Below are 21,230 nucleotides of genomic sequence, written 5' to 3'. Positions count from 1 at the left end.
ACCTATGTGAGACCCTTACAAAGATTCACCGAAGTCTCCACCATATCTCAGCTTAACTCAGTATCCTAAGCAATGAAAACAGGGATCTCAAGGAGGCTCTTTTAGTAAAAAAGAGACACAGGAAGAAGAGCTATACTCTAAACGTCAATAATAACTATAAGTATTATAGTGGTGCTCTTCTTTGGTCTCCTCGTAAGGTCCATCGGGCTCGGGATGATAAAGCAGTTCGACAACGACAACAACAACAGGAACAACTTTAGAAAGCTAAGAGATCTCACACAAAGGAGCAAGCTCAGTTGTACAAGCTTCATCAAGCTCAGGAGAAGCGTGTTGAGAGAGAGAGGCTCAAGGAGGTGAGGGAAAAGGAGAGAGCCGCTAAGGAGGCTGAAAAGGAGCGCTAGAAAGCAACTCGCGACGCTGAAAAAGCTATATAACTGTCCTAAAAGGGTAAGCGCAAGGCCTCACAAGCCTCTAAGCTACCTAGAAAGCGTCAGAAACGTGGCGTTGTTGTTCCATCTTATGTTTAAGCTGAGGAGGCTGCATCAGCCGCCCTAGCGCGTACCACCCGCCTTGGCCGCAAAACTAAGCTACCAAGTAAATACAAGTAGCACAAGTTAATCGCAATAATATAATTACTACAACTCCACAAGATCTCGCATTAATAGTTATTGTTGCTGGTGATACAGCCTCATTTTTCTGGTATCTTCATGTTGTTGGGGTGGCCAAAACTCGAACATGGCCAAAACGCGCACGGACATGGTAACGTGTCCGTGCGCGTGATGCGCGGATTCGCGTGATGCGCGGGGAACACCATATCCACTACTTCAAAAATGAAGCTATTAAGCCACGTATATAAGCTGTTATTATACGAATTTATAGAGGGGGAGTAATTAGATGCTTGCGATCAACTTGTACTATCTATATTTTGATGGGAGGTTGACGTTGCGGCCACGTGATGTGAGCTTTGATGGAGGAGCTGGAGGCTCTTCTTGAACTTGAGCACCAGCGCGAGCAGCCTCAACGCGTTTTTGACGCTTGTTGTTCGATGAGGTAGCTGCTGAAGCTCTCCTCTTTCCCTTTTGGGGTAGTTGTATAGCTTTAGCAGCGTCTCTCTCCTCCTTCTGGCGCGCGCGTTCAGCTGCTTTCTCAGCTCGCTCAAGCTCCCTCATCTCCTTGAGTCTCTGCCTCTCCACACGCCTCTCCTCGAGCTCATCTTGACGCTGCAGTCGAGCCTCCTCGCGCTGCTTCTTGGACCGTGCTTTTTGGAGTTTCTCCTCCGTCTCATCTCGCTCCCGTACTGCTTCTCTAGCTCGAGCCTCACGCAGCTTGCGAGGAGACCAGAAGACAGAGCCACCGTGATACTCCTGGCGCTGTTGAAGGTCAAGAGCTTTGCCCTTCTTCCTGTGCTTCTTTTTATGTTGAAGAGCCTCCTTTAAGCCCTCGTTCTCATGCTTTAAAAGCTCATACTGCACAGAGAGATGGTGAACGCTTGAGCGCAGCTTTCTTGCCTCATACTGATGGCTATCATTAACAGCAGCTCGTACTAGCCGATCGAGCTTTCTCCAGTCATGATCAGAGAGCCCTGACGATGAGCTTCTCTCAGCTTCTGGCGTGCTAGCAAATCTACGAAGGATAACGTTGGCATCCATCGGCCAGATCCCAGTGGCTTCGAAGGCCTTCAATATGAGGCTCTCTGTGAAGGAGGATATCCAGGCGCTCCAGAAGAGCGGGAAGAAGTCCCCTTTCTTGATTGGAATAAGGCCTTGAGCCTTATGGAGATGGTTAGTGAGCTCGTTAGAGTAGGCTTGAGAGAGTGGCTTGAACAGCACTACATCTAGCGGCTGGAGCGTATGGGTCGAATGGGGAGGAAGGATCATGAGGAGGATCCTATGGCGATCGCAGTACTTAATAAACTCCATCGTGAGGTGAGATCCATGGCCATCAAGGATGAGCAATCTCCATCTACCTGATCGTTGCTTTGTAGAGCGATCAAACACCTGCTCCAGCCAAGCTAGGCCTACGTTATCATTTGACCAGCCTGTTGGAGATGATGAGACAAAGACCTCATGTTCTCCTGCCTTGATATCTTCTACCCAACTCGATCGTATAGCTCCATTTTTAGCTGCGTAGATAAGGGCTGGAGGCAGCGAGCTCCCATCAGCGCAGCAGCAGGCCAGGACTGTCAGAAACTCGCGTGATCCATCCTGGAGAGATGCTCGAACCTCCTTCTTCTCCCATTGACGCCTGCTGAATATCCTCTTACTTCTGCCTATCAAGCCAATTAAGAAGCCCTTCTCATCCATATTGTATATATCTCGAGCCTCTAGGTGATATTCGGTGATCTTTCGATGCAGCAGCTCGAAGTAGAGTCTATACTTTGACTCAGAATCAGCCAGGTGGCGCGTACGATCCATGGCGCTGGTCCACTTTGAGATGAGATGGATCTCGTGTCGGTTGATGAAGCGAGTAACCCAGCTCTCGCTGAGCTGCTGATGGGCTACTTCTGATGAGAAATTCCTGATCATCTCTCGTGTAGGAGGAATGCCTCGCTTTGTGAGCTTTTCGATATATCTCACAAGCTCTAGCTCTTGTTGTGGGTTGAGTTTCTGCTGGTTGAAGTTCTTGTCTCTTTCTGAGCTTGTCTGGCCCTGGTGCCTTCGGGTCAACGTAGATCTCACAACACCATGCTTAGCAGCAATTTTAGTATACGAGAACTGTTCTCCTGGCTCTAGATTTTCAATATCTTCAATCGCAGCTTGAATTGGGTCCATATTGGTGGAGTTAACGTGTGTTGAAGGTGAAGGGGTTTGACGTGTTTTGGTGTTACCCGCGCATCACGCGAATCCGCGCATCACGCGCACGGACACGTTACCCGAGGTGGGACGCGTGATGCTCGGGGACGCGTGATGCTCACCCCAACAACATTGCGACGACGGCAAACATGAGGTTGCGCAACCACGTACAATAGTTACTATCGCGAGATTTTTTAGAGTATTAATCTATAGACGTAGCTCTACAACTTTGCTTATCTAAACTTAGCTAGGGTATTAACAGTCCGGCCGCGGCGGGTGAGTGTTGGTGGAGGTGCCGGTGCAGGCACCTCAGCCATAGCACCCCCCCTAGCACCACCTACGCGTCGTTTTTTTTAACTGTTGCTTTGCAGCAGGCTTTAAAGCCTTACGCTTACTACTTTAGGAAGTTTGTATAGCTTTTAGAGCGTTGCGAGCCTCACAATCCTTAATTACCTGAGCAGCCTTAGCAGCCTTCTCTTTCTTCTTCCTCTCCTTCTCCTTCAGCCGCTCCTCACGCTTCATACGGGCCTGTTCTTCGGCAATAAGTTTAGCCTCAGCCTTTAATTCCTTTGTCCGAAGTCGGTTGCGTTTTTCCTCCTCTATCTTACGCTCATTCTCTATCCTCTAATTAGTGGCATAACGTATAGTCCTTAGTGACAGAAGTAGAGCCCTTGAATAATTATCCCTATTTGTCTGAACATCTAGAGCGTTGATAGGGGTCTTATAGTCCCTCTACTTCCGTCCTAACGCGTACCTAAGGCCATTGTTCTTATGTTCTAGTATAGCCTAATAGGCTTGTCAGACTCCGCAACAATCAATCGATTGACATGATTGATTCCTATATAGGTTAAAGAATTACTTCATTAGGCAGCCTTTAACCTAGATAGGAATCAATCATGCCGATCCGATTGATTGTTGCGGAGTCTGAGGCTTGTAGTGAAAGGAGCGTCTCCTTTACTACAGCCGCCTTATAACTATCAGGGGTAATAGTATTTGCTATAAGCGCGCCTACTGTACGTCGGTTAACAATATTAATCGCAGTAGGGTACTCAGGAGGCTCTGGTGTTGTTGTACGGAACTTTTTAAGCACCTCCTCTGGCTCCCATAGGACGATCCTAGTGGTTGCAAATAAGGACTAGTGTCAGATAGCAGGGTTACTCGACGTTGGCAGCAACCAATCAGCGTAGAGAGGGTCAGTGCGCCCCTCAAGAGGGCCACAAGCGCGGACACACGATAGACAGAACACAATACAGACAATCATCAACATCCATCACTTTTGTGCAATATCTCATTATATCTGACAATTAAGAGTCTCACTGCCTCAATAACGAGCGATAAAACCACGAAAATGGCAACAATCCAGACCCAACGGGACGCGACGGTCATCCTCACCGACTCAAGCAACTGGATCCCTTGGTACCGCCAACTTAAGCTGAAATGCCAGTCGCAAGGCATTTGGCCACTGTTGGACCCGAAGGAGTGCGACTCCAGCGCATCCAACCGGAGGCTCCGCTACCCCAGACATTTCGCAGTATGAACCGTCAAGTAGCCCCTCAGCTGCCTTATCGCATACCACCCGAAACGCTAGAGGCAACACGCGAGGATCAGCACAAGACACTACAGAAATGTCGACAACAACCTCACGAATCCCCACTATACCAACGCGAGTGTCAGAACTCTTAGAGAAAGGACAAGAAGCGTATAAGGAGGATCGCGACGACTATAAGCTGCGCCTTGAGTTATACAAAATACGGGAGAGGGACTATCAAGAAGAAAGCAACAAAATCTCAAAGATGGTCGAACACATCCTTACAACCGTAACACCCCATTTACAACTTAGCTGCTGCACCGAGAACGGCACGCTGCGCGACTGGATAACCGCCCTCTAAGACACAGTTGGAGTGGATGAAGACGAGGAGAGAGCGCGAGCACGAGAGAGATACCAAGCCGCACTCAAGCCAATGCGTTCAACCACAAACTGGGAGACGTGACTAAATGAATACGATCAGGCTGCAACTCGAGCTGAAACCCTTGAGGTGGCCGAGGCTATGCAAACACAAGCCGTAATAGACGACTTCCTAGGCTCCGTATCTAAAATGGCATCAACCTGGACCGCAGGGTTCCAAGGGCCAGGGTACGATAAGAAAGCCATGAATAGGAAAAGGATGATGAAACTCTTCCGTGAATATATGAGTCTTCATTATCCATCAAGAGGGAAGCCAAAGAGCGCCTTCGCGGTAGGAGACTCATACGCGGCGAGCGGTGAACCCGACTCGGACACACTGAGGGACGCCTCTAGTGTGGAATTAAGAGCGCCATCCAACCAAGGCCGGGGAAACCCTAGGCAATCAAACAAACGCAAGATGGATGGTCAAAGTACCAGAACCAAGCAGATCCCGGAGAGGAATTCAGCGAAAGCTGGAGACATATGTCCTGCCTGTGAACAGCGTCATGAGATATCTGACTGCTACTATGTGAACAAAGCCAAGGCACCTGAATGGTTCAAGCCAAATCGAGGCATCGCAAGATTAGTACAGTACAAACTTGAAAATGACACCAACTTACAGAGAACGATGCAGGAAATGTCCCTAGAGACTAAACGACCTCGATTCTCGACAACGTCACGATCGATTACACCTCATATCAAGACATCACAAACACCGGACGCAGTCATTGAATGACTAGATGGACGCGAAATCTCAAGAATTGATGAGGGCACGATGAAAGCGGCATTCAGCGCAAGCCAACAAGGATATCCATTAAAGGATGCCTTCATCCTGGATTCCGGCTCGACTACGCACATCTGCAACGACCTCTCAAGAATTGAAGACGTACGCCCGTCGACGCCAGGGGACTACATCTGGGCCGGCAGTTCCAAAGTCTGGATACGAGGATACGGAGCTGTCACATTGACAACAGAGGGATCTCAGGACAAACAAGCCCTGCACATAGTCAACGTTGCGTGGTGTCCAGACTTCCTCTGCAGCCTAGTATCATTCAGGCTACTCCGACGACAAGGAATATGGTGGGACAATCGGGAAGATCCAACAAGCCTGCGACGATGGGATGGAACAATCATTGCTATCCTATCGGAACGCCATGGGCAATGGATTATCGAAGACACCACTCTATTCGACTCAGCCTTCCATGTGCGTATGAATCGAACCAAGCGATCACCACAAAGGGCGACAGCTATGCTATGGCATAAACGACTAGGACATCCAGGGCCATCCGCTATTGAACACCTCATACAGCAATCTGAGGGGGTGAGGATCAAAGGAATCACCACAGTACAATGTGACGCTTGCGGCAGATCAAAGTCGAAGCGCCAAATAAGAAGGGCGCTAAGACTAAATGATGAAGGTCCTGGAGAAAGAATTGCAATCGACTTCTATGAGTACGAGGCAGACAGCTTCACTAAGGAAAAGAGTCAGATGCTAATAACTTGCCGAAACTCCCGATACGTTTGGGATTTCTACTTCAAAGACAATAGGCCAGCACGCTCTATTATTCGCCTATTAGCCCTCTTTATCCAATTTATGAAGAAACAGTTCAACATTACGGTCAAGGTCATTGAAACAGACAACGAGATCATCACAGTTAAGCAAGAAGTCGAGAAATGGTGCACGTCCCTATCAATCAGACTCGAGCCTTCCGCTCCAGACACACAAGCGCAGAACGGAGGAGCCGAACGCTCAGGGGGTGTGATAAAAGAAAAGGCACGCGCAATTCGACTAGATGCGAATCTTCCATGGGAACTCTGGCCAGAGATAACCAGAGCGGCGGTATACCTATACAATCGAACGCCAAATTATCCAAACAAGTGGAAATCGCCTTACGAAATATTCTTCACGCGCGCAGCTGCCACAAATGGCATAGTCACCGGACCCCGAAGACCAAACCAAGCTCATCTAAGAGCATATGGGTGCAAAGCCTTTGCAATGACAGACGATACCCACCAAGGAAAGTCAAGGCTGCAACGGCTGGACCCAAAAGCCTGGATTGGGTATCTTGTGGGATATCAGTCAACAAACATCTACCGCATCTGGATCCCATCCATGGCAAAGGTAATCAGCACTCGCGACGTAGTGTTTAACGAAGAAACAATCTTCAACGGCAAGACTGAGGACCTGATGGACAATCTCATGCACAACACCCTAGAGGAAATCGCAACTTGGGTGAGAACAGTCGAACTCCCAGGTACTCAGAGCCAACAACCAGAAACCGAGACGTTCTACGAGGACGATACGACGCAGGAAGAGAGCCCGCGCACTCAGAAAACCAGATACCACCAAGGAAGGAAGGTGGTAGAGGCATATCTAACCCCGCCACCAACTCCTCCACCTGTGGCCTTGCTAGTTCAAGGAGAGGTGAACAACGAGGATATGACGAACATGTCCAACCAATCAACATCAATGACCAGTCCATGGGCAGCCGCATTCATGGCCGGCACCGAATCAGGACACATTGGTCAACACGAAGGAAAGCCAATCGACAAGGCTCAGGTGAAGAGACTGCTATCTAAGGGAATCAAGCCCTATCGTAACCAGCTACCGCCACTCCCAACAGCATACTCAAAGCTGGAAGACCATCCACTATACGACATGTTCAAGGAAGCAGAAAAGACACACCTTCGGAGTCACCAACAAATGAAGTCATGGACTGAGGTCCAAGCATCACCAGTCAAACGAGCAGGGCACCAGATCCTAGACTGTATGTGGGTATACACCTACAAACTCGACAAGCATCACCGCCTCATCAAATGCAAGGCAAGATTGGTGGTAAGGGGAGACCAACAACGCAACATCACCTCCCAAGACACATACGCAGCAACATTGGCAGGACGCTCATTCAGAATGCTCATGGCAATCGCCGCCAAATACGATCTTGAGCTAAAGCAATACGACGTCACTAATGCTTTTGTGCATGCTACAATCGACAGAGAAATATACATGAGGATGCCAAAAGGATATCAGAAGCCTGGCACTCTACTTAAAGTGCAAAAGGCACTATATGGGCTCCGGATCTCACCATTACTGTGGCAGAAAGAATTCACTGCAACTCTTGCTTCGATAGGGTTTCAACAAATACCACAGGAGCCATGCTGCATGATCAAAGACGGAGTTATCATCTTCTTCTATGTGGACGACATCATCGTTGCGTACCATTCAAAGCAAGAATCAGAGGCAATGAAGGCCATCAACCAGATCCAAGAAAAATACGCTTGTACGGGAGGAGACAACTTACAGTGGTTTCTCGGCGTAGAGGTCATTCGTGATCGCAAGCAGAAGACCATACAGCTATCTCAAGCCGCATACGCAGACAAAATCAGCCAACTAGCAAGCCGACAAGACATCAGACATGACACGCCGATGTCAGGCATGGAACTCAGACCCAGGAGTGACCTAGCAGAGCCGTCCGAGATCAACCGCTACCAGCGCAAGATTGGCTCGCTTCTATTCGCTGCAGTCACAACAAGACCCGACATAGCCTTTGCAACATCACGACTTGCTCGCTTCCTAGTCAATCCAAGTACAGAACACCAGGACGCTGCAGACCGTGTGCTCCTGTACCTCAAGAAAACAGAATCCCTAGCCCTCGAACTCGGTAGAGGCGATGGCCTTGAGGTAGCAAGTGACGCATCATTTGCAGACAACACACTAGACAGGAAAAGCTCGCAAGGATACGCAATTAAGCTGTTCGGAGGACTCATCGCTTGGAGAGCAAGTAAGCAAGATACTGTGACAACATCAACAACAGAAGCAGAGCTGCTTGCCCTATCACAAGTTGCTAAGGAGGCAATCTTTACGTCGCGGTTGTTGAAGGAGCTTCAGGTAAACCTAAGCAATCCAATTATCACAATCAAGTGCGACAATACCCAGACAATCCGTCTAGTAAATGAAGACGTTGCCAAATTGCAAACAAAGCTTCGGCACGTTGACATACACAATCATTGGCTACGACAAGAAGTTACCCGAAAGACGATCAAGGTAGAATATGTTCCGTCTGACAACATGATCGCAGACGGATTCACCAAGTCACTGCCAGCCAATAAATGGGCCAGTTTCCTTGATCAGTTGGGACTTGTTAAACGCAAAGAATCCCCGTTGAAAGAAGCTGAGCTTGAGAAGTTGCAGGAGCATCTGGAAGGCCTCTATATGTAGGATCGATTAACCAGTTTATGCAGCTTGCAATCAGGGCTTCCAAGCTGAGGGGGTGTGTCAGATAGCAGGGTTACTCGACGTTGGCAGCAACCAATCAGCGTAGAGAGGGTCAGTGCGCCCCTCAAGAGGGCCACAAGCGCGGACACACGATAGACAGAACACAATACAGACAATCATCAACATCCATCACTTTTGTGCAATATCTCATTATATCTGACAACTAGACGTTAGTGGCGGTGAAGGAGGTGTCCTAGGCTTGCTTAAATAGGTGATAGAAGTCTCCCTTCTTAAGTGAAAGGAGCCCTTAGGTCTTGGCAAGGTACTCCTCGAGCTGGTGGCTGTACGCAGAACTCAGGGGTAAGAAGAGCCCTACATCTAGCGGCTGCAACGTGTGGTTACTATGAGGAGGTAGTAACAAGGGTAGGATCCTCTAGGGTTTAATAGGATAAGTGGCCGTCCAGGAGGAGTAGTCGGTGACGTAGGGGGGCCTTGTCCTTTGTATACCTATCAAACACGTCCTCCAGCCAAGCCACGCCTACCTTGTTATTGCTCTATCCCGTCTCGGTACTGCCTACCATTACCTGATTGTCCTCGTACTTAATATCCTTTACCTAGCGCTAGACTCCGCAACAATCAATTCAATCCGGTCACTCTCCTAGACCCACTTACCTATCTAGGTAGGGCTTAAACTCCTATAGGTAACTACTAGGCTTAAAGCGGTAATCAATCAATCCAATCTGAACCTTCTAGGACCCACTTAATTGATTGTTGCGGACTGTGCCTAGCGCTCTTGTGTCAGATAGCAGGCGTGTCGAGCCGAAAGTGCCGACACCGCTAGCTAATAATGGGTTAGCGTCTTAGCAGAACAAAACTCTCAGCGCGCACCTTAGAACAGAGAACAATACAATCAATCATGAACATCCATCACTTTTGTGCAATATCTCATCTAATCTGACAATTAAGAGTCTCACTGCCTCTATAACGAGCAACGAACACGCAATAATGGCGACAAACCAGAGCCAGAGGGACGCAACAGTCATCCTCACCGACTCGAGCAAATGGATCCCCTGGTACCGCCAAATCAAGATGCAATGCGAAGCCCTAGAGATCTGGGACATTGTAGATCCAGCGGGCAACACTCAGCCTCGTACAAAGCCGACCGAACCTCTCCCTCCACTCGTATCCGACTATGAACCAGCCGCTGCTCTGAGAAATACATCATCAGCTCCATCCTCCTCTACACGAACCGCGAGAGCCAATGCCCGAGCGCCTACACAAGATACAGTTGACATAGTCAACCCTGCTGTTCAAACTCCAGCCATACCAGCTCGATACTCAGAACTCTCAGCGGAGGGGAAGGAGGCATACGATGGGGACTCAAGGGAATTCAAGATGGTTTTTGAATCATACAAAATACGCGAACGAAACTATCGAGACGAACGCACAAACATTGCGGCAATGATCAGACACCTGAATGCAACAGTTAGCCCACACCTTCAAGTGAGCTGCTTTGAGGAACATGGAACTCTCCGCACCTGGATCACAAACCTCCAGGTAGCAGTTGGAGTAGACCTCGACGATGAGATCAGAAGGGTACGAGAGAGGTACCACGATTCCTTGAGACCTATGAGAAGCCCGCAAAATTGGGAATCATGGCTCAGCGAATACGACCAAGCTGCAACTCGCGCCGAAGCCCTAAAGATAGGGGACGTGATACAAAGCAAGCTGGTTGTGGACGACTTCCTAAAAGCAGTCTCTAAGATTGCCCCAGCATGGATGGCAACATTCACTGGAGCGGGAAGCGACCGGAACAATATAGAAAGAAGGCAGATGATGAAACTCTTCCGCGAACATATGAGCCTAGCTCACCCAACACGAGGCAAATCAAGAAGTGCCTTTATGACGGGTGAAGCAGCCTACGCGGCGAGCGGTGAATCCGACTCGAACACACAGGGGGACGCCTCAAGTGTGCAAATTAGAGCGCCATCTACCAACCCTAGCCAGGGAAACCAAAGGCAAACAAACAAACGCAAAATGAATGCACCTGGCAACAAGTCCAAGCAATTCCAGAAAAGGAATACAGCAGAAGCTGGCGATATATGTCCTGCTTGTGAACAACGCCATGACATCAGTAGCTGCTACTATGTCAACCCAACTTTGGAGACCCCAGATTGGTTCAAACCGAACAAACACATCACAAAGCTGGTACAGTACAAACTTCAGCATGATGCAGACTTACAAAGAATAATACAGGAAACAAACCTGGAAACGAAGCGACCACGCCTAACTACGGCATCACGATCAATTACACCCTACATTACGACATCACAAACACCGGACTCAGTCACTGATTGACTAGATGGACGCGAGATCTCGAGGCTGGACGAGGGCATGATGAAAGCGGCATTCAATGCGAGCAATCAAGGATACCCATTAAAGGATGCATTCATCCTGGATTCTGGCTCGACGACGCACATCTGCAACAACCTCTCAAGGCTCGAAGACGTACGCCCGCCTGCGATGGGAGATTACATTTGGGCTGGCAACTCAAGGGTTTGGATACAAGGATACGGAGCAGTCAAGGTGACGGCAGAGAGGGCTCAGGGCAAACAAATTCTACACCTGAGCAATGTTGCCTGGTGCCCAGACTTCCTCTGCAGCCTCGTATCATTCAGGCTGCTCCGAAGACAAGGTATATGGTGGGACAATCGAGAAGACCCGACAAGCCTACGACGATGGGATGGTTCAACCATTGCCACCTTATCGGAACACTATGGGCAATGGGTTATCGAGCCACCTACTACATCAACTTCAGCCTTTCATGTGCGTATGAATCGAGCCAAACGATCACCACAAAAGGCTACTGCCATATTATGGCACAAACGACTCGGACATCCCGGGCCGTCCGCGATCGAGCACCTCGTGCAGCAATCTGAGGGGGTGAGGATCAAGGGCATCACTACCGTGGAGTGTGACGCCTGCGGCAGGTCAAAATCGAAACGACAAATACGCAGGACGCCCAGACTGAACGACGAAGGGCCAGGTGAAAGGGTAGCCATCGACTTCCATGAGTATGAGGACGGCAGTTTCACCAAGGAGAAGAGCCAAATGCTGGTCACTTGCCGACGGTCCCGATACACATGGGACTTCTACTTCAAGGACAACAGACCGGCTCGCTCAATCATTCGCCTCCTAGGCCTCTTCGTCCAGTTCATGAAGAAACAATTCAACATCACAGTCAAAGTCATCGAGACTGACAACGAGATCGTTACCGTCAAACAAGAGGTCGAAAAATGGTGCACGTCCCTATCAATCAAACTCGAGCCCTCCGCTCCAGATACTCAAGCTCAAAACGGAGGAGCCGAGCGCTCAGGGGGTGTTATAAAAGAAAAGGCACGCGCAATTCGACTGGATGCAAACCTTCCATGGGAACTCTGGCCAGAAACTACCAGAGCGGCGGTATACCTATACAATCGAACGCCAAATTACCCAAACAATTGGAAGACACCATACGAAATATTCTTTACACGCGCAGCTGCCATCAACGGCATAGTCACCGGACCTCGAAAACCAAATCAAGCTCACCTAAAAGCATATGGGTGTAAGGCTTTCGCAATGACAGACGACACCCACAGAGGAAAGTCCAGGCTACAGAGACTAGATCCGAAGGCCTGGATTGGATACCTAGTGGGATACCAGTCAACGAACATTTACCGCATATGGATCCCATCCATGGCAAAGGTAATCAGCACTCGCGACGTAGTGTTTGACGAAGACACAATCTTCAACGGCAAGACTGAGGACCTGATGGACAATCTCATGCACAACACCCTAGAGGAAATCGCAACTTGGGTGAGAACAGTCGAACTCCCAGGTACTCAGAGCCAACAACCAGAAACCGAGACGTTCTACGAGGACGATACGACGCAGGAAGAGAGCCCGCGCACTCAGAAAACCAGATACCACCAAGGAAGGAAGGTGGTAGAGGCATATCTAACCCCGCCACCAACTCCTCCACCTGTGGCCTTGCTAGTTCAAGGAGAGGTGAACAACGAGGATATGACGAACATGTCCAACCAATCAACATCAATGACCAGTCCATGGGCAGCCGCATTCATGGCCGGCACCGAATCAGGACACATTGGTCAACACGAAGGAAAGCCAATCGATAAGGCTCAGGTGAAGAGACTGCTATCCAAGGGAATCAAGCCCCATCGCAACCAGCTACCGCCACTCCCAACAGCATACTCAAAGCTAGAAGACCATCCACTATACGAAATGTTCAAGGAAGCAGAAAAGACACACCTTCAGAGTCACCAACAAATGAAGTCATGGACTGAGGTCCAAGCATCACCAGTCAAACGAGCAGGGCACCAGATTCTAGACTGTATGTGGGTATACACCTACAAACTCGACAAGCATCACCGCCTCATCAAATGCAAGGCAAGATTGGTGGTAAGGGGAGATCAACAACGCAACATAACCTCCCAAGACACATATGCAGCAACATTGGCAGGACGCTCATTCAGAATGCTCATGGCAATCGCCGCCAAATACGATCTTGAGCTGAAGCAATACGACGTCACTAATGCTTTTGTGCATGCTGCAATCGACAGAGAAATATACATGAGGATGCCAAAAGGATATCAGAAGCCTGGCACTCTACTCAAAGTGCAAAAGGCACTCTACGGGCTCCGGATCTCACCATCACTGTGGCAGAAAGAATTCACCGCAACTCTTGCTTCGATAGGGTTTCAACAAATACCACAGGAGCCATGCTGCATGATCAAGGACGGAGTTATCATCTTCTTCTATGTGGACGATATCATCGTTGCGTACCATTCAAAGCAAGAATCAGAGGCAATGAAGGCCATAAACCGGATCCAAGAAAAATACGCTTGTACGGGAGGAGACGACTTACAGTGGTTTCTCGGCGTAGAGGTCATGCGCAATCGCAAGCAGAAGACCATACAGCTATCTCAAGCTGCATACGTCGACAAAATCAGTCAACTCATCAACCACCAAAATGTAAGGCATGATACGCCAATGTCAGGCATCGAACTCCGACCACGAAAAGGACTCGCAGCACCAGCTGAAGTCAGCAAGTACCAACGCAAGATTGGATCTCTGCTGTTCGCAGCAGTCACCACAAGACCCGACATCGCCTTCGCAACATCGCGCCTCGCTCGGTTCCTAGTCAATCCAAGCATAGAACATCAAGAGGCAGCGGACCGCGTACTACTCTACCTAAGAAAGACAATGAACCTAGCTCTGGAGCTAGGCACAGGTGAAGGTCTTCAAGTAGCAAGTGACGCATCATTTGCAGACAACACCCTGGACAGGAAGAGCTCACAAGGCTACGCCATTAAGCTGTTTGGCGGCCTCATCTCCTGGAGAGCAAGCAAGCAGGATACCGTTACTACTTCAACCACGGAAGCAGAATTACTTGCTCTTTCCCAGGTGGCCAAGGAGGCCATATTCACGTCGCGACTGCTGAGGGAGCTTCGGGTAACTCTGAGCGATCCAACAATCACAATCAAATGCGACAACCAACAGACCATCCGACTAGTCACAGAGGACGTAGCCAAACTTCAAACAAAACTTCGGCACGTTGATATACACAATCACTGGCTACGACAAGAGGTTACCCGAAAGGTGATCAAGGTAGAGTATGTGCCGTCTGACAACATGATCGCAGACGGGTTCACAAAGCCACTGCCAGCCAATAAATGGGCCAGGTTCCTTGATCAACTGGGACTCGTCGAGCGCGAAGAAGCCCCGCTCAGAGAGATTGAGCTTAAGGAGGTGCAAGAGCAACTGGAAGGCCTCATTATGTAGGATCGATCAACCAGTTTATGCAGCTTGCAATATGCCTTCCAAGCTGAGGGGGTGTGTCAGATAGCAGGCGTGTCGAGCCGAAAGTGCCGACACCGCTAGCTAATAATGGGTTAGCGTCTTAGCAGAACAAAACTCTCAGCGCGCACCTTAGAACAGAGAACAATACAATCAATCATGAACATCCATCACTTTTGTGCAATATCTCATCTAATCTGACATCTTGAATGTTGCCTAAAGGCGAGGCGTATAGTATAGTAGGTGGGACTACGCTCCTATTAGCACATACAGCCGCTATCACTGTTAACCACTCTCTAGATCCGTCCTGTATAGGTTAACAACGACCCCCTCGCTCCTATAAGTCCCTACTAAAGACTCTGTAGGTACCTTCACCTCTACTAAGGTGGAAGCCCTTCTCATCTATATTGTATATATCACCCGGCCTAACGTGATATTTAAGAAGGATCCTAGCTAAATCTTGAAACCAGTGCTCGTACTTGTATAGGGAATCTGCCTTGTGGCGGAGTCGGTCCTTCCCCTTGCCGTGATGTGATTTCAGCTCATCTTTGTGACGCTAAAGGAAGCGCGACACCCAACGTAGGGAGGCAGGCTTCTTAGCAATAGATGTGCAGAAATTTTGTAGCATACGCCTAGAAGGTGGCAAGCCCTCCTCTATTAATTATCTAATGTAGTTTACGAGATCTAACTCTTGTTGTTAACTAAGTAATTGCTGGTTGAGTAATTTAGTGGCATGTAAGAAACATTTGCCTTAGTGTTAGCGAGCGAGCGTGTGTCGTGATACACCAAACTGCGCAGCGACTTTTGTATACCAGGACTATGCATTCGATAGCTGCGATTCTAAAAATTCAATCGCTGCATTAATTGGATCCATATTGGGCGAGGTGTCGCGTGTTCAAGATACAGGAAAAATGTTGTTGTTGTGGTGGGGTGAGCATCACGCGTCCCCGAGCATCACGCGTCCCACCTCGGGTAAGCTGGCCGCCCCACGAAACTTGACCCGACGCTCTGCACAACTACCACAATGCCGCGACGACAACGCTCTATACAGACTTCTCGTGAAGGCAGGCTAAGTCTTGCTATAGCGTCCTATCGTAATAATCCAAAACAATCAGTGCGCGCACTTGCAGCAGCGTATGACGTGCCAAAATCAACTCTCCAGACGCGCCTCCACGGTGTCCAGCCACGATCAGAGATTCTATCTACTAGGCGTAAGCTATCACCTATCGAGGAGCAGTCTCTCGTGCAGTGGATCCTAGACCTTGATCGACGAGGATTTCCGCCCCATATTATCGACGTGCGACGGATGGCAGACACTCTACTCGCTGCGCGTGGCCAAGATCCACCTCCGCAACCTGTTAGCAAGAACTAAATGTCGCGCTTTATCTAGAGCCAGCCAGAGCTTCAGACAAAGTGGAGTAGAAGGCTTAATAGCTAGCGCGCTAACTCTAAGGATCCTATCGCCATTGTAGCGTGGTTTAAGCTAGTAGAGGAGACGCGCCAGACGTACGGCGTGCTAGACCAGGATATCTACAACTTTAATAAGACTGGCTTCGCTATAGGCGTCGCTGCAACGTCAAAAGTTGTGACTAGCTCTGACAGAGTTGGCAGAGCAGTTATCGTACAGCCAGGCAATCGCGAGTGGGTAACAGCGATAGAGTGCATCAATGCGTCTGGCTGGTCTCTACCACCGTTCGTTGTGATGGGCTAGAGCCCAGTTGGTGAATCCTCGATGATATCTCGGTCCGAACGACGCTTCGACCATCCGCACAGTCCATAGGCAGAAGGTTATTCCGAGCCGCTCTCCGAATAACCTTTAGCACGAGATAGCTTGTTGTTAGATTAGATGAGATATTGTACAAAAGTGATTATTATTATTATTATTATTATTCCATTAGAGTCCTTTTTCAGTCAGAGACTATGTAGGACTTTGGCCGAAGGCCGTTCTATCTTGGTTTTTGTTAAGAATATGTTAGGTTCAGTCCAGGTCGGCGAGGTGAGGTTCGTGGAGTAAGCCCGAGCAGAAGGACCGACGCGGAATGATGATCTGTCATGTACGTCCTAAGATCATCATAACAACAAGTAGATAGAACAATAGCTCTTAGTGAAGTTCAATCCAATACGTGGTGACCTAACATACCTCTACTCGGTTCCCTATGGTAGTCATACCACCAGAGGAGACCTTGTTCCAATAGTTTTTCTAATTTACATGGTTTTCTGGTATGGTTCGCTAATATGGTTTTTGGCTTTTCTACAAAAGATAGCTTGTATCTGTTTGTTGCCAGGTGCTAAAGAGCAGTTTGATAAGTAGAAAGAGATGTATCAGCGGGCTCTTGTGGCAAAGGAGAGGGTTGTGGTTTTAGTTTTATACAGTGTCTCTCTGTAGGTCTTCTGGTGGCTGTCCTAGGTACCATTTTCTTGTTCCTATTCTGGTGCTAGTGATAGAAGCTAGGGTTGCTTCTATACCTATACTAGTGTGGAGTAGTAGTGGTAGTGTGACTGGGCGATGTTTGATTGTTTGTAGGAGCGTTTTTCGATGGTCTTTGTATAGATGACAGTACAGTAGTAGGTGTTCTGGCGTTTGGATGTTTTGGCAGGTGCAGCGATTAGAGTCTCGTTTCTTAAATCTCTTTAGGTAGGAGTTGAAGTATCCGTGTCCTAGCTTAAGAGAGTAGAAGGCGCTAGAGGTTACTCTTTTCGTGTTCTGTGGCATTTGGATAGTTTTGCTGATTTTAAGAGGGTATTTGGCTGAGTAGGTAGCTTTGTTTAGAGCGGTTGCTCTTGCTTTGTATTTCTCATACTCTTGGCGTTGTTCCGTTTGTTGTATCCTTTTGATTGTCGTGCCTAGGTAGGCAATGCTCTTTGTTGTTGATCTGGGGTCCTCTTTGGTTGCTTCTTTTGCTAGGTAGTCTGCTCTTTCGTTTCCAACTATATCTGTGTGTCCAGGTGCCCAGAGTAGGTGGATGTTTGCTTGTTTTCGTCGGATCGTATTTGCCGCTTTTAGACATCGGAGTTGCCAATGCTGTCCTGGGTTATCTGATAGGTTTTTAAGCCTGTAGATTGCTGCTTGGTTATCTGCGTAGACCTCAAATTCCTGGTCGGTTGTAGCGTTCTTTGCTGCGTATTCGAATGCTCGTGTGATCCCTTCTAGTTCGCCGTTGTAGACTAGCTGGTATTGTCCGATATTAACTGTTTCTGAGTAGATTTCTTGCTGAGTTGAGTTGTAGACTGCTATCCCAACTCCTATTCCTTTTCCTTCTTGTGTTTGCGAGGCGTCTGAGTATATTGTCGTGTAATTGTCTAGCCTTGTTTTAATGTAGGCTTGGTGCGCATTTGCCTCCTCTTCTTTGGATTTTTGAGAGACTGTTACGGTATAGTTTAGAGTATCCCATGGCCTAAACCGGTATGGGATAGTCTGCTCTGTGTCTCTTTTGTTGTTTTTAGGAATTGCGTTAGTAATAGTTTGTAGCTGTCTGTGCTGGTTTGGTTTCTTTGAGCGTTGGAGATTAGTTGATTGGATCCGAGTTATTGCCTTTGCAATTGGATGGGTGTTGGCTAGCAGGTTTGCTCTGCTTGCGTAGTTCCGGATAGTTGAGTTAAGCCTAATTGTTGGTGGTAGTAGGCTCGCTTCGAGGCTTGTAGGGACTGTTGGTGCTGTTCTAAACACTCCTAGTGTTTTTCGACAAGCCAGGTTGTGTAGTGACTGTAGTTTCTTTGTAGCGTAGGGTTGGTTTTGCCAGTATATTTGTGCTCCGTAGTCTGACACGCTGGTTACACATGCTAAGTATAGTTGTCTAATAGCGTGTGTTGATAGGCCGAGTTCAATGTTCGCTAGTCTTCCTAGCCTGTAGAAAGCTTGTCTGGCTTGGCTTACACGTATAGACACATGTGATTTGAATGATAGTCGGTTGTCTAGATAGATACCTAGCCACTTGACAGTGTCTTTGTGTTCTATCCGGTCGTTGTTTGGGAGTATGAGGGCTCTTTCCATCCTCTCCTTCTTAGCGGTGAAGTGGATTAGCTCTGTTTTGGATGTGTCGAAGATAATGTCTAGCTGCTCTCCCTTGGCAAAGAGTGTAGCTATCTCTTTTTGCAGTGCTCTTGTATTTTTCTTTAGAGAGGTTGATGACGTAGTGAGAGATAGGTCGTCGATATACGATAGTTGAAAGCTTTGTAAGGCTGGGAATAGGTCTCGGATATAGATAAGAAAGAAGATTGGTGATACTGGGCTGCCCTGTGGAATGCCTGCTGTAATCTTGCTAAATTCTTCAATCTTATTATCGAATGCCAGTCTTAGGGTCCTGTTGGAGAGAAAGGATTTCGCCCAGCAAATTAAGCTAATTGGGAGTCCAAGTTTCTTAAGTCGGTCTAGAAATCGGTTGTGTATGACGTGGTCAAAAGCTCCTTTGACGTCCACGAACACTGTGGAAGTAATTTGGCCTTGCTGTTTTTTGTGTTGAATCTGGTCTACTAGGAGGAGAGCGGCGTCTATTGCAGATTTCTTGTTTCTACCTCCAATTTGTGAGGAGTGTAGGAGGTTTGTGGTTTCTGCTAGACTAGCTAGTCTTTTGGCGATAATTCTCTCTAGTACCTTCCCTAGGCTGTTTAAGAGAGTAATTACTCTATAAGCTTTCGGGAGAGAGTAGTCTAGTTTGGATGGTTTTTTGAGAATTGCTCCTGTAGCTGCTTTCCAGCACCGAGGGTGGTATCCGTAATTAAACAAGATTGAGTAGGCGATGAAGAGGATCTCTGGGTTGAACTTAAATGCAGCGGTTATAATATCTTGAGTAATAGCGTCAGGCCCTGGTGTACTACTTTTAACTTTACTAGAACAGGCTTGTTCTAGTTCAGAAATTGATAGTTGCGGCCAGTCCCAAATGCTCTCTTGATAGTTTAGAAAGCTTGGTAGTTCTGCTGTTGGAGGAGGAGGGAAAAGTGCTTTTCTAAAGGCCTTGCACTTTCCTTTGAATGTTTTCTCTAGTATCTCTCCTTGGATAGGTGGAATCTTTTCGACCTTTTGATCCTTTGTGTATGCCATAGCTTTGTAGATAGACTGTGGGGTTTCTTGTTCTAGAAAGCTATTCCAATGTCTCTTCTTGGCATCCTTGATTGCTCTTGCGTAGGTGTTCCGCGCTATTAAGAAGTCTTTCTTGAATAGATATGCCTCTTGGATGGACAACTGTTGCAATTGTTGTGTGTAGACTCTTTGGCAGTGAGTAAGCTCTCTTCTTAGCTTAGTAAGCTCCTGGTTCCACCAGGGTTTTGGTTTAGGACCTAGTTTGACTTTTGGGATTGCTTTGTCAGCTGCTAGTTGGATGACTTGCGTAATTGCTTCCCCTATCTCCTCTAGTTTGCTTTGAAGCTCCTGGTCCTCTTCTAGAATTAGATTCTTGCAATCTTGTTTCCTAGGGTCGTTTATCTCGCTTATGTGCTGTAGCGTGATGTTGTTTTGAATAGCCTCGTTTAGGGTTTTTTGAAAAAGTGGCCAATCCGCCTTTTTTGTGTTAAACTTGCGTTGGTTTATTGGATTGTCTACTTGGTCGGTGTCTGATCGAATTGAGAAGAGTAGGCCGTAGTGGTCAGATCCAGTCTCCGTAGTGACTTGCCAGTCAATAGCTTTGTCAGCTAGGTCTGGGGTAACTAGGGATAGGTCTAAAACTGATTCTCTTGATAGGTGTGGCCTAAAGAAAGTGCCCGTTCCTGGTGTGTTTAGAAGGCTAAGGTTTTGGCTTTCTATCCATTCTACAAATGGGGGTGCTCCTAGGCTCGTCGATGTGCATAGTGGGTCCCACCACGGGTGGTGCTCATTTGCGTCTAGGAGTAGAATAGATGACTCTGGTAGTCTTGTGTTTGTGTTTAGAAGAACTCTTGGGATAGTCTTTGTATCTCCTATACCTCTCTCGTTGTATAGGTTGAAGATATTAAACTTATGGTTTCCTTTCTGTACTACTAGTGCTATAGCGTCTGGATCTGACGTAAAACCTTCTAGTAGGTGGGTTTCTGCTAATAGCGTTCTAGAGATATAGAATAGCACTCTAGGGCGGAGTTTTGGTTCGGATTGTGGGAGAATTTGGAGGTATGCTGCGTGGCTAGTGGACCTAGTATCAGCGTAGTCGTTGTTTCTTGTTGGTGTGAGCCAAGGCTCTTGGACTGCAATTATATCAACCCTTAGTTCGACAGCTAGTTGAAGAGTAGACTCTGTAGCCTGGATACTCTTATTCAGATTCGCTTGGAGAATCTTAATGCTGTCTAACATTCTGTTGTATATTGGTTCTCCTTGTTTGTTATAGCTGCGAGGACTTCACAGTCTCTGCTATTAGCAAAGTGAGGTTCTTTGCAGTTTGAGCATTTTGGGAGTGTATGGATACAAGGCTTCCCACTTGTCGTGCAGGTGGAGCATTTATGCTGCGATGTAGGGTGG

At 47.9% G+C, this 21,230-nt stretch overlaps 8 protein-coding genes across 8 annotated transcripts; 6 read left to right on the top strand and 2 right to left on the bottom strand.

Annotated features, from left to right (window-relative positions):
* Nucleotides 1–914: 914 nt before the first annotated feature.
* Nucleotides 915–2,771, bottom strand: PtrM4_082230 (uncharacterized protein; the record flags this gene model as incomplete). The annotated part of the gene is made up of 1 exon (XM_066106522.1): nucleotides 915–2,771. One exon carries the CDS (start codon nucleotides 2,769–2,771, stop codon nucleotides 915–917), a length of 1,857 nt encoding a protein of 618 aa, XP_065963460.1.
* Nucleotides 2,772–4,140: 1,369 nt separating this feature from the next.
* On the top strand, nucleotides 4,141–4,681 carry PtrM4_082220 (uncharacterized protein; the record flags this gene model as incomplete). Its single annotated transcript, XM_066106521.1, has 2 exons — nucleotides 4,141–4,208; nucleotides 4,237–4,681. The coding sequence occupies 2 exons, from the start codon at nucleotides 4,141–4,143 to the stop codon at nucleotides 4,679–4,681; spliced, it is 513 nt and encodes a 170-aa protein (XP_065963459.1).
* Nucleotides 4,682–4,888: 207 nt separating this feature from the next.
* On the top strand, nucleotides 4,889–5,473 carry PtrM4_082210 (uncharacterized protein; the record flags this gene model as incomplete). Its single annotated transcript, XM_066106520.1, has 1 exon — nucleotides 4,889–5,473. The coding sequence occupies one exon, from the start codon at nucleotides 4,889–4,891 to the stop codon at nucleotides 5,471–5,473; it is 585 nt and encodes a 194-aa protein (XP_065963458.1).
* Nucleotides 5,474–5,512: 39 nt separating this feature from the next.
* On the top strand, nucleotides 5,513–8,956 carry PtrM4_082200 (uncharacterized protein; the record flags this gene model as incomplete). Its single annotated transcript, XM_066106519.1, has 1 exon — nucleotides 5,513–8,956. One exon carries the CDS (start codon nucleotides 5,513–5,515, stop codon nucleotides 8,954–8,956), a length of 3,444 nt encoding a protein of 1,147 aa, XP_065963457.1.
* A 1,002-nt stretch (nucleotides 8,957–9,958) lies between these two features.
* Nucleotides 9,959–11,311, top strand: PtrM4_082190 (uncharacterized protein; the record flags this gene model as incomplete). Its single annotated transcript, XM_066106518.1, has 1 exon — nucleotides 9,959–11,311. One exon carries the CDS (start codon nucleotides 9,959–9,961, stop codon nucleotides 11,309–11,311), a length of 1,353 nt encoding a protein of 450 aa, XP_065963456.1.
* Nucleotides 11,312–11,347: 36 nt separating this feature from the next.
* On the top strand, nucleotides 11,348–14,794 carry PtrM4_082180 (uncharacterized protein; the record flags this gene model as incomplete). The annotated part of the gene is made up of 1 exon (XM_066106517.1): nucleotides 11,348–14,794. One exon carries the CDS (start codon nucleotides 11,348–11,350, stop codon nucleotides 14,792–14,794), a length of 3,447 nt encoding a protein of 1,148 aa, XP_065963455.1.
* Nucleotides 14,795–15,833: 1,039 nt separating this feature from the next.
* Nucleotides 15,834–16,520, top strand: PtrM4_082170 (uncharacterized protein; the record flags this gene model as incomplete). Its single annotated transcript, XM_066106516.1, has 2 exons — nucleotides 15,834–16,166; nucleotides 16,263–16,520. 2 exons carry the CDS (start codon nucleotides 15,834–15,836, stop codon nucleotides 16,518–16,520), a joined length of 591 nt encoding a protein of 196 aa, XP_065963454.1.
* A 654-nt stretch (nucleotides 16,521–17,174) lies between these two features.
* PtrM4_082160 (uncharacterized protein) lies at nucleotides 17,175–21,065 on the bottom strand (the record flags this gene model as incomplete). The annotated part of the gene is made up of 1 exon (XM_066106515.1): nucleotides 17,175–21,065. One exon carries the CDS (start codon nucleotides 21,063–21,065, stop codon nucleotides 17,175–17,177), a length of 3,891 nt encoding a protein of 1,296 aa, XP_065963453.1.
* Nucleotides 21,066–21,230: the final 165 nt, after the last annotated feature.

This window comes from Pyrenophora tritici-repentis, chromosome 3, assembly GCF_003171515.1.
Source record: "Pyrenophora tritici-repentis strain M4 chromosome 3, whole genome shotgun sequence".
Taxonomy (NCBI): Eukaryota; Fungi; Ascomycota; class Dothideomycetes; order Pleosporales; family Pleosporaceae; genus Pyrenophora; species Pyrenophora tritici-repentis.
The sequence above is the reverse complement of the archived record's forward strand: the minus strand, read 5'-3'. Positions and strand labels throughout refer to the sequence as shown.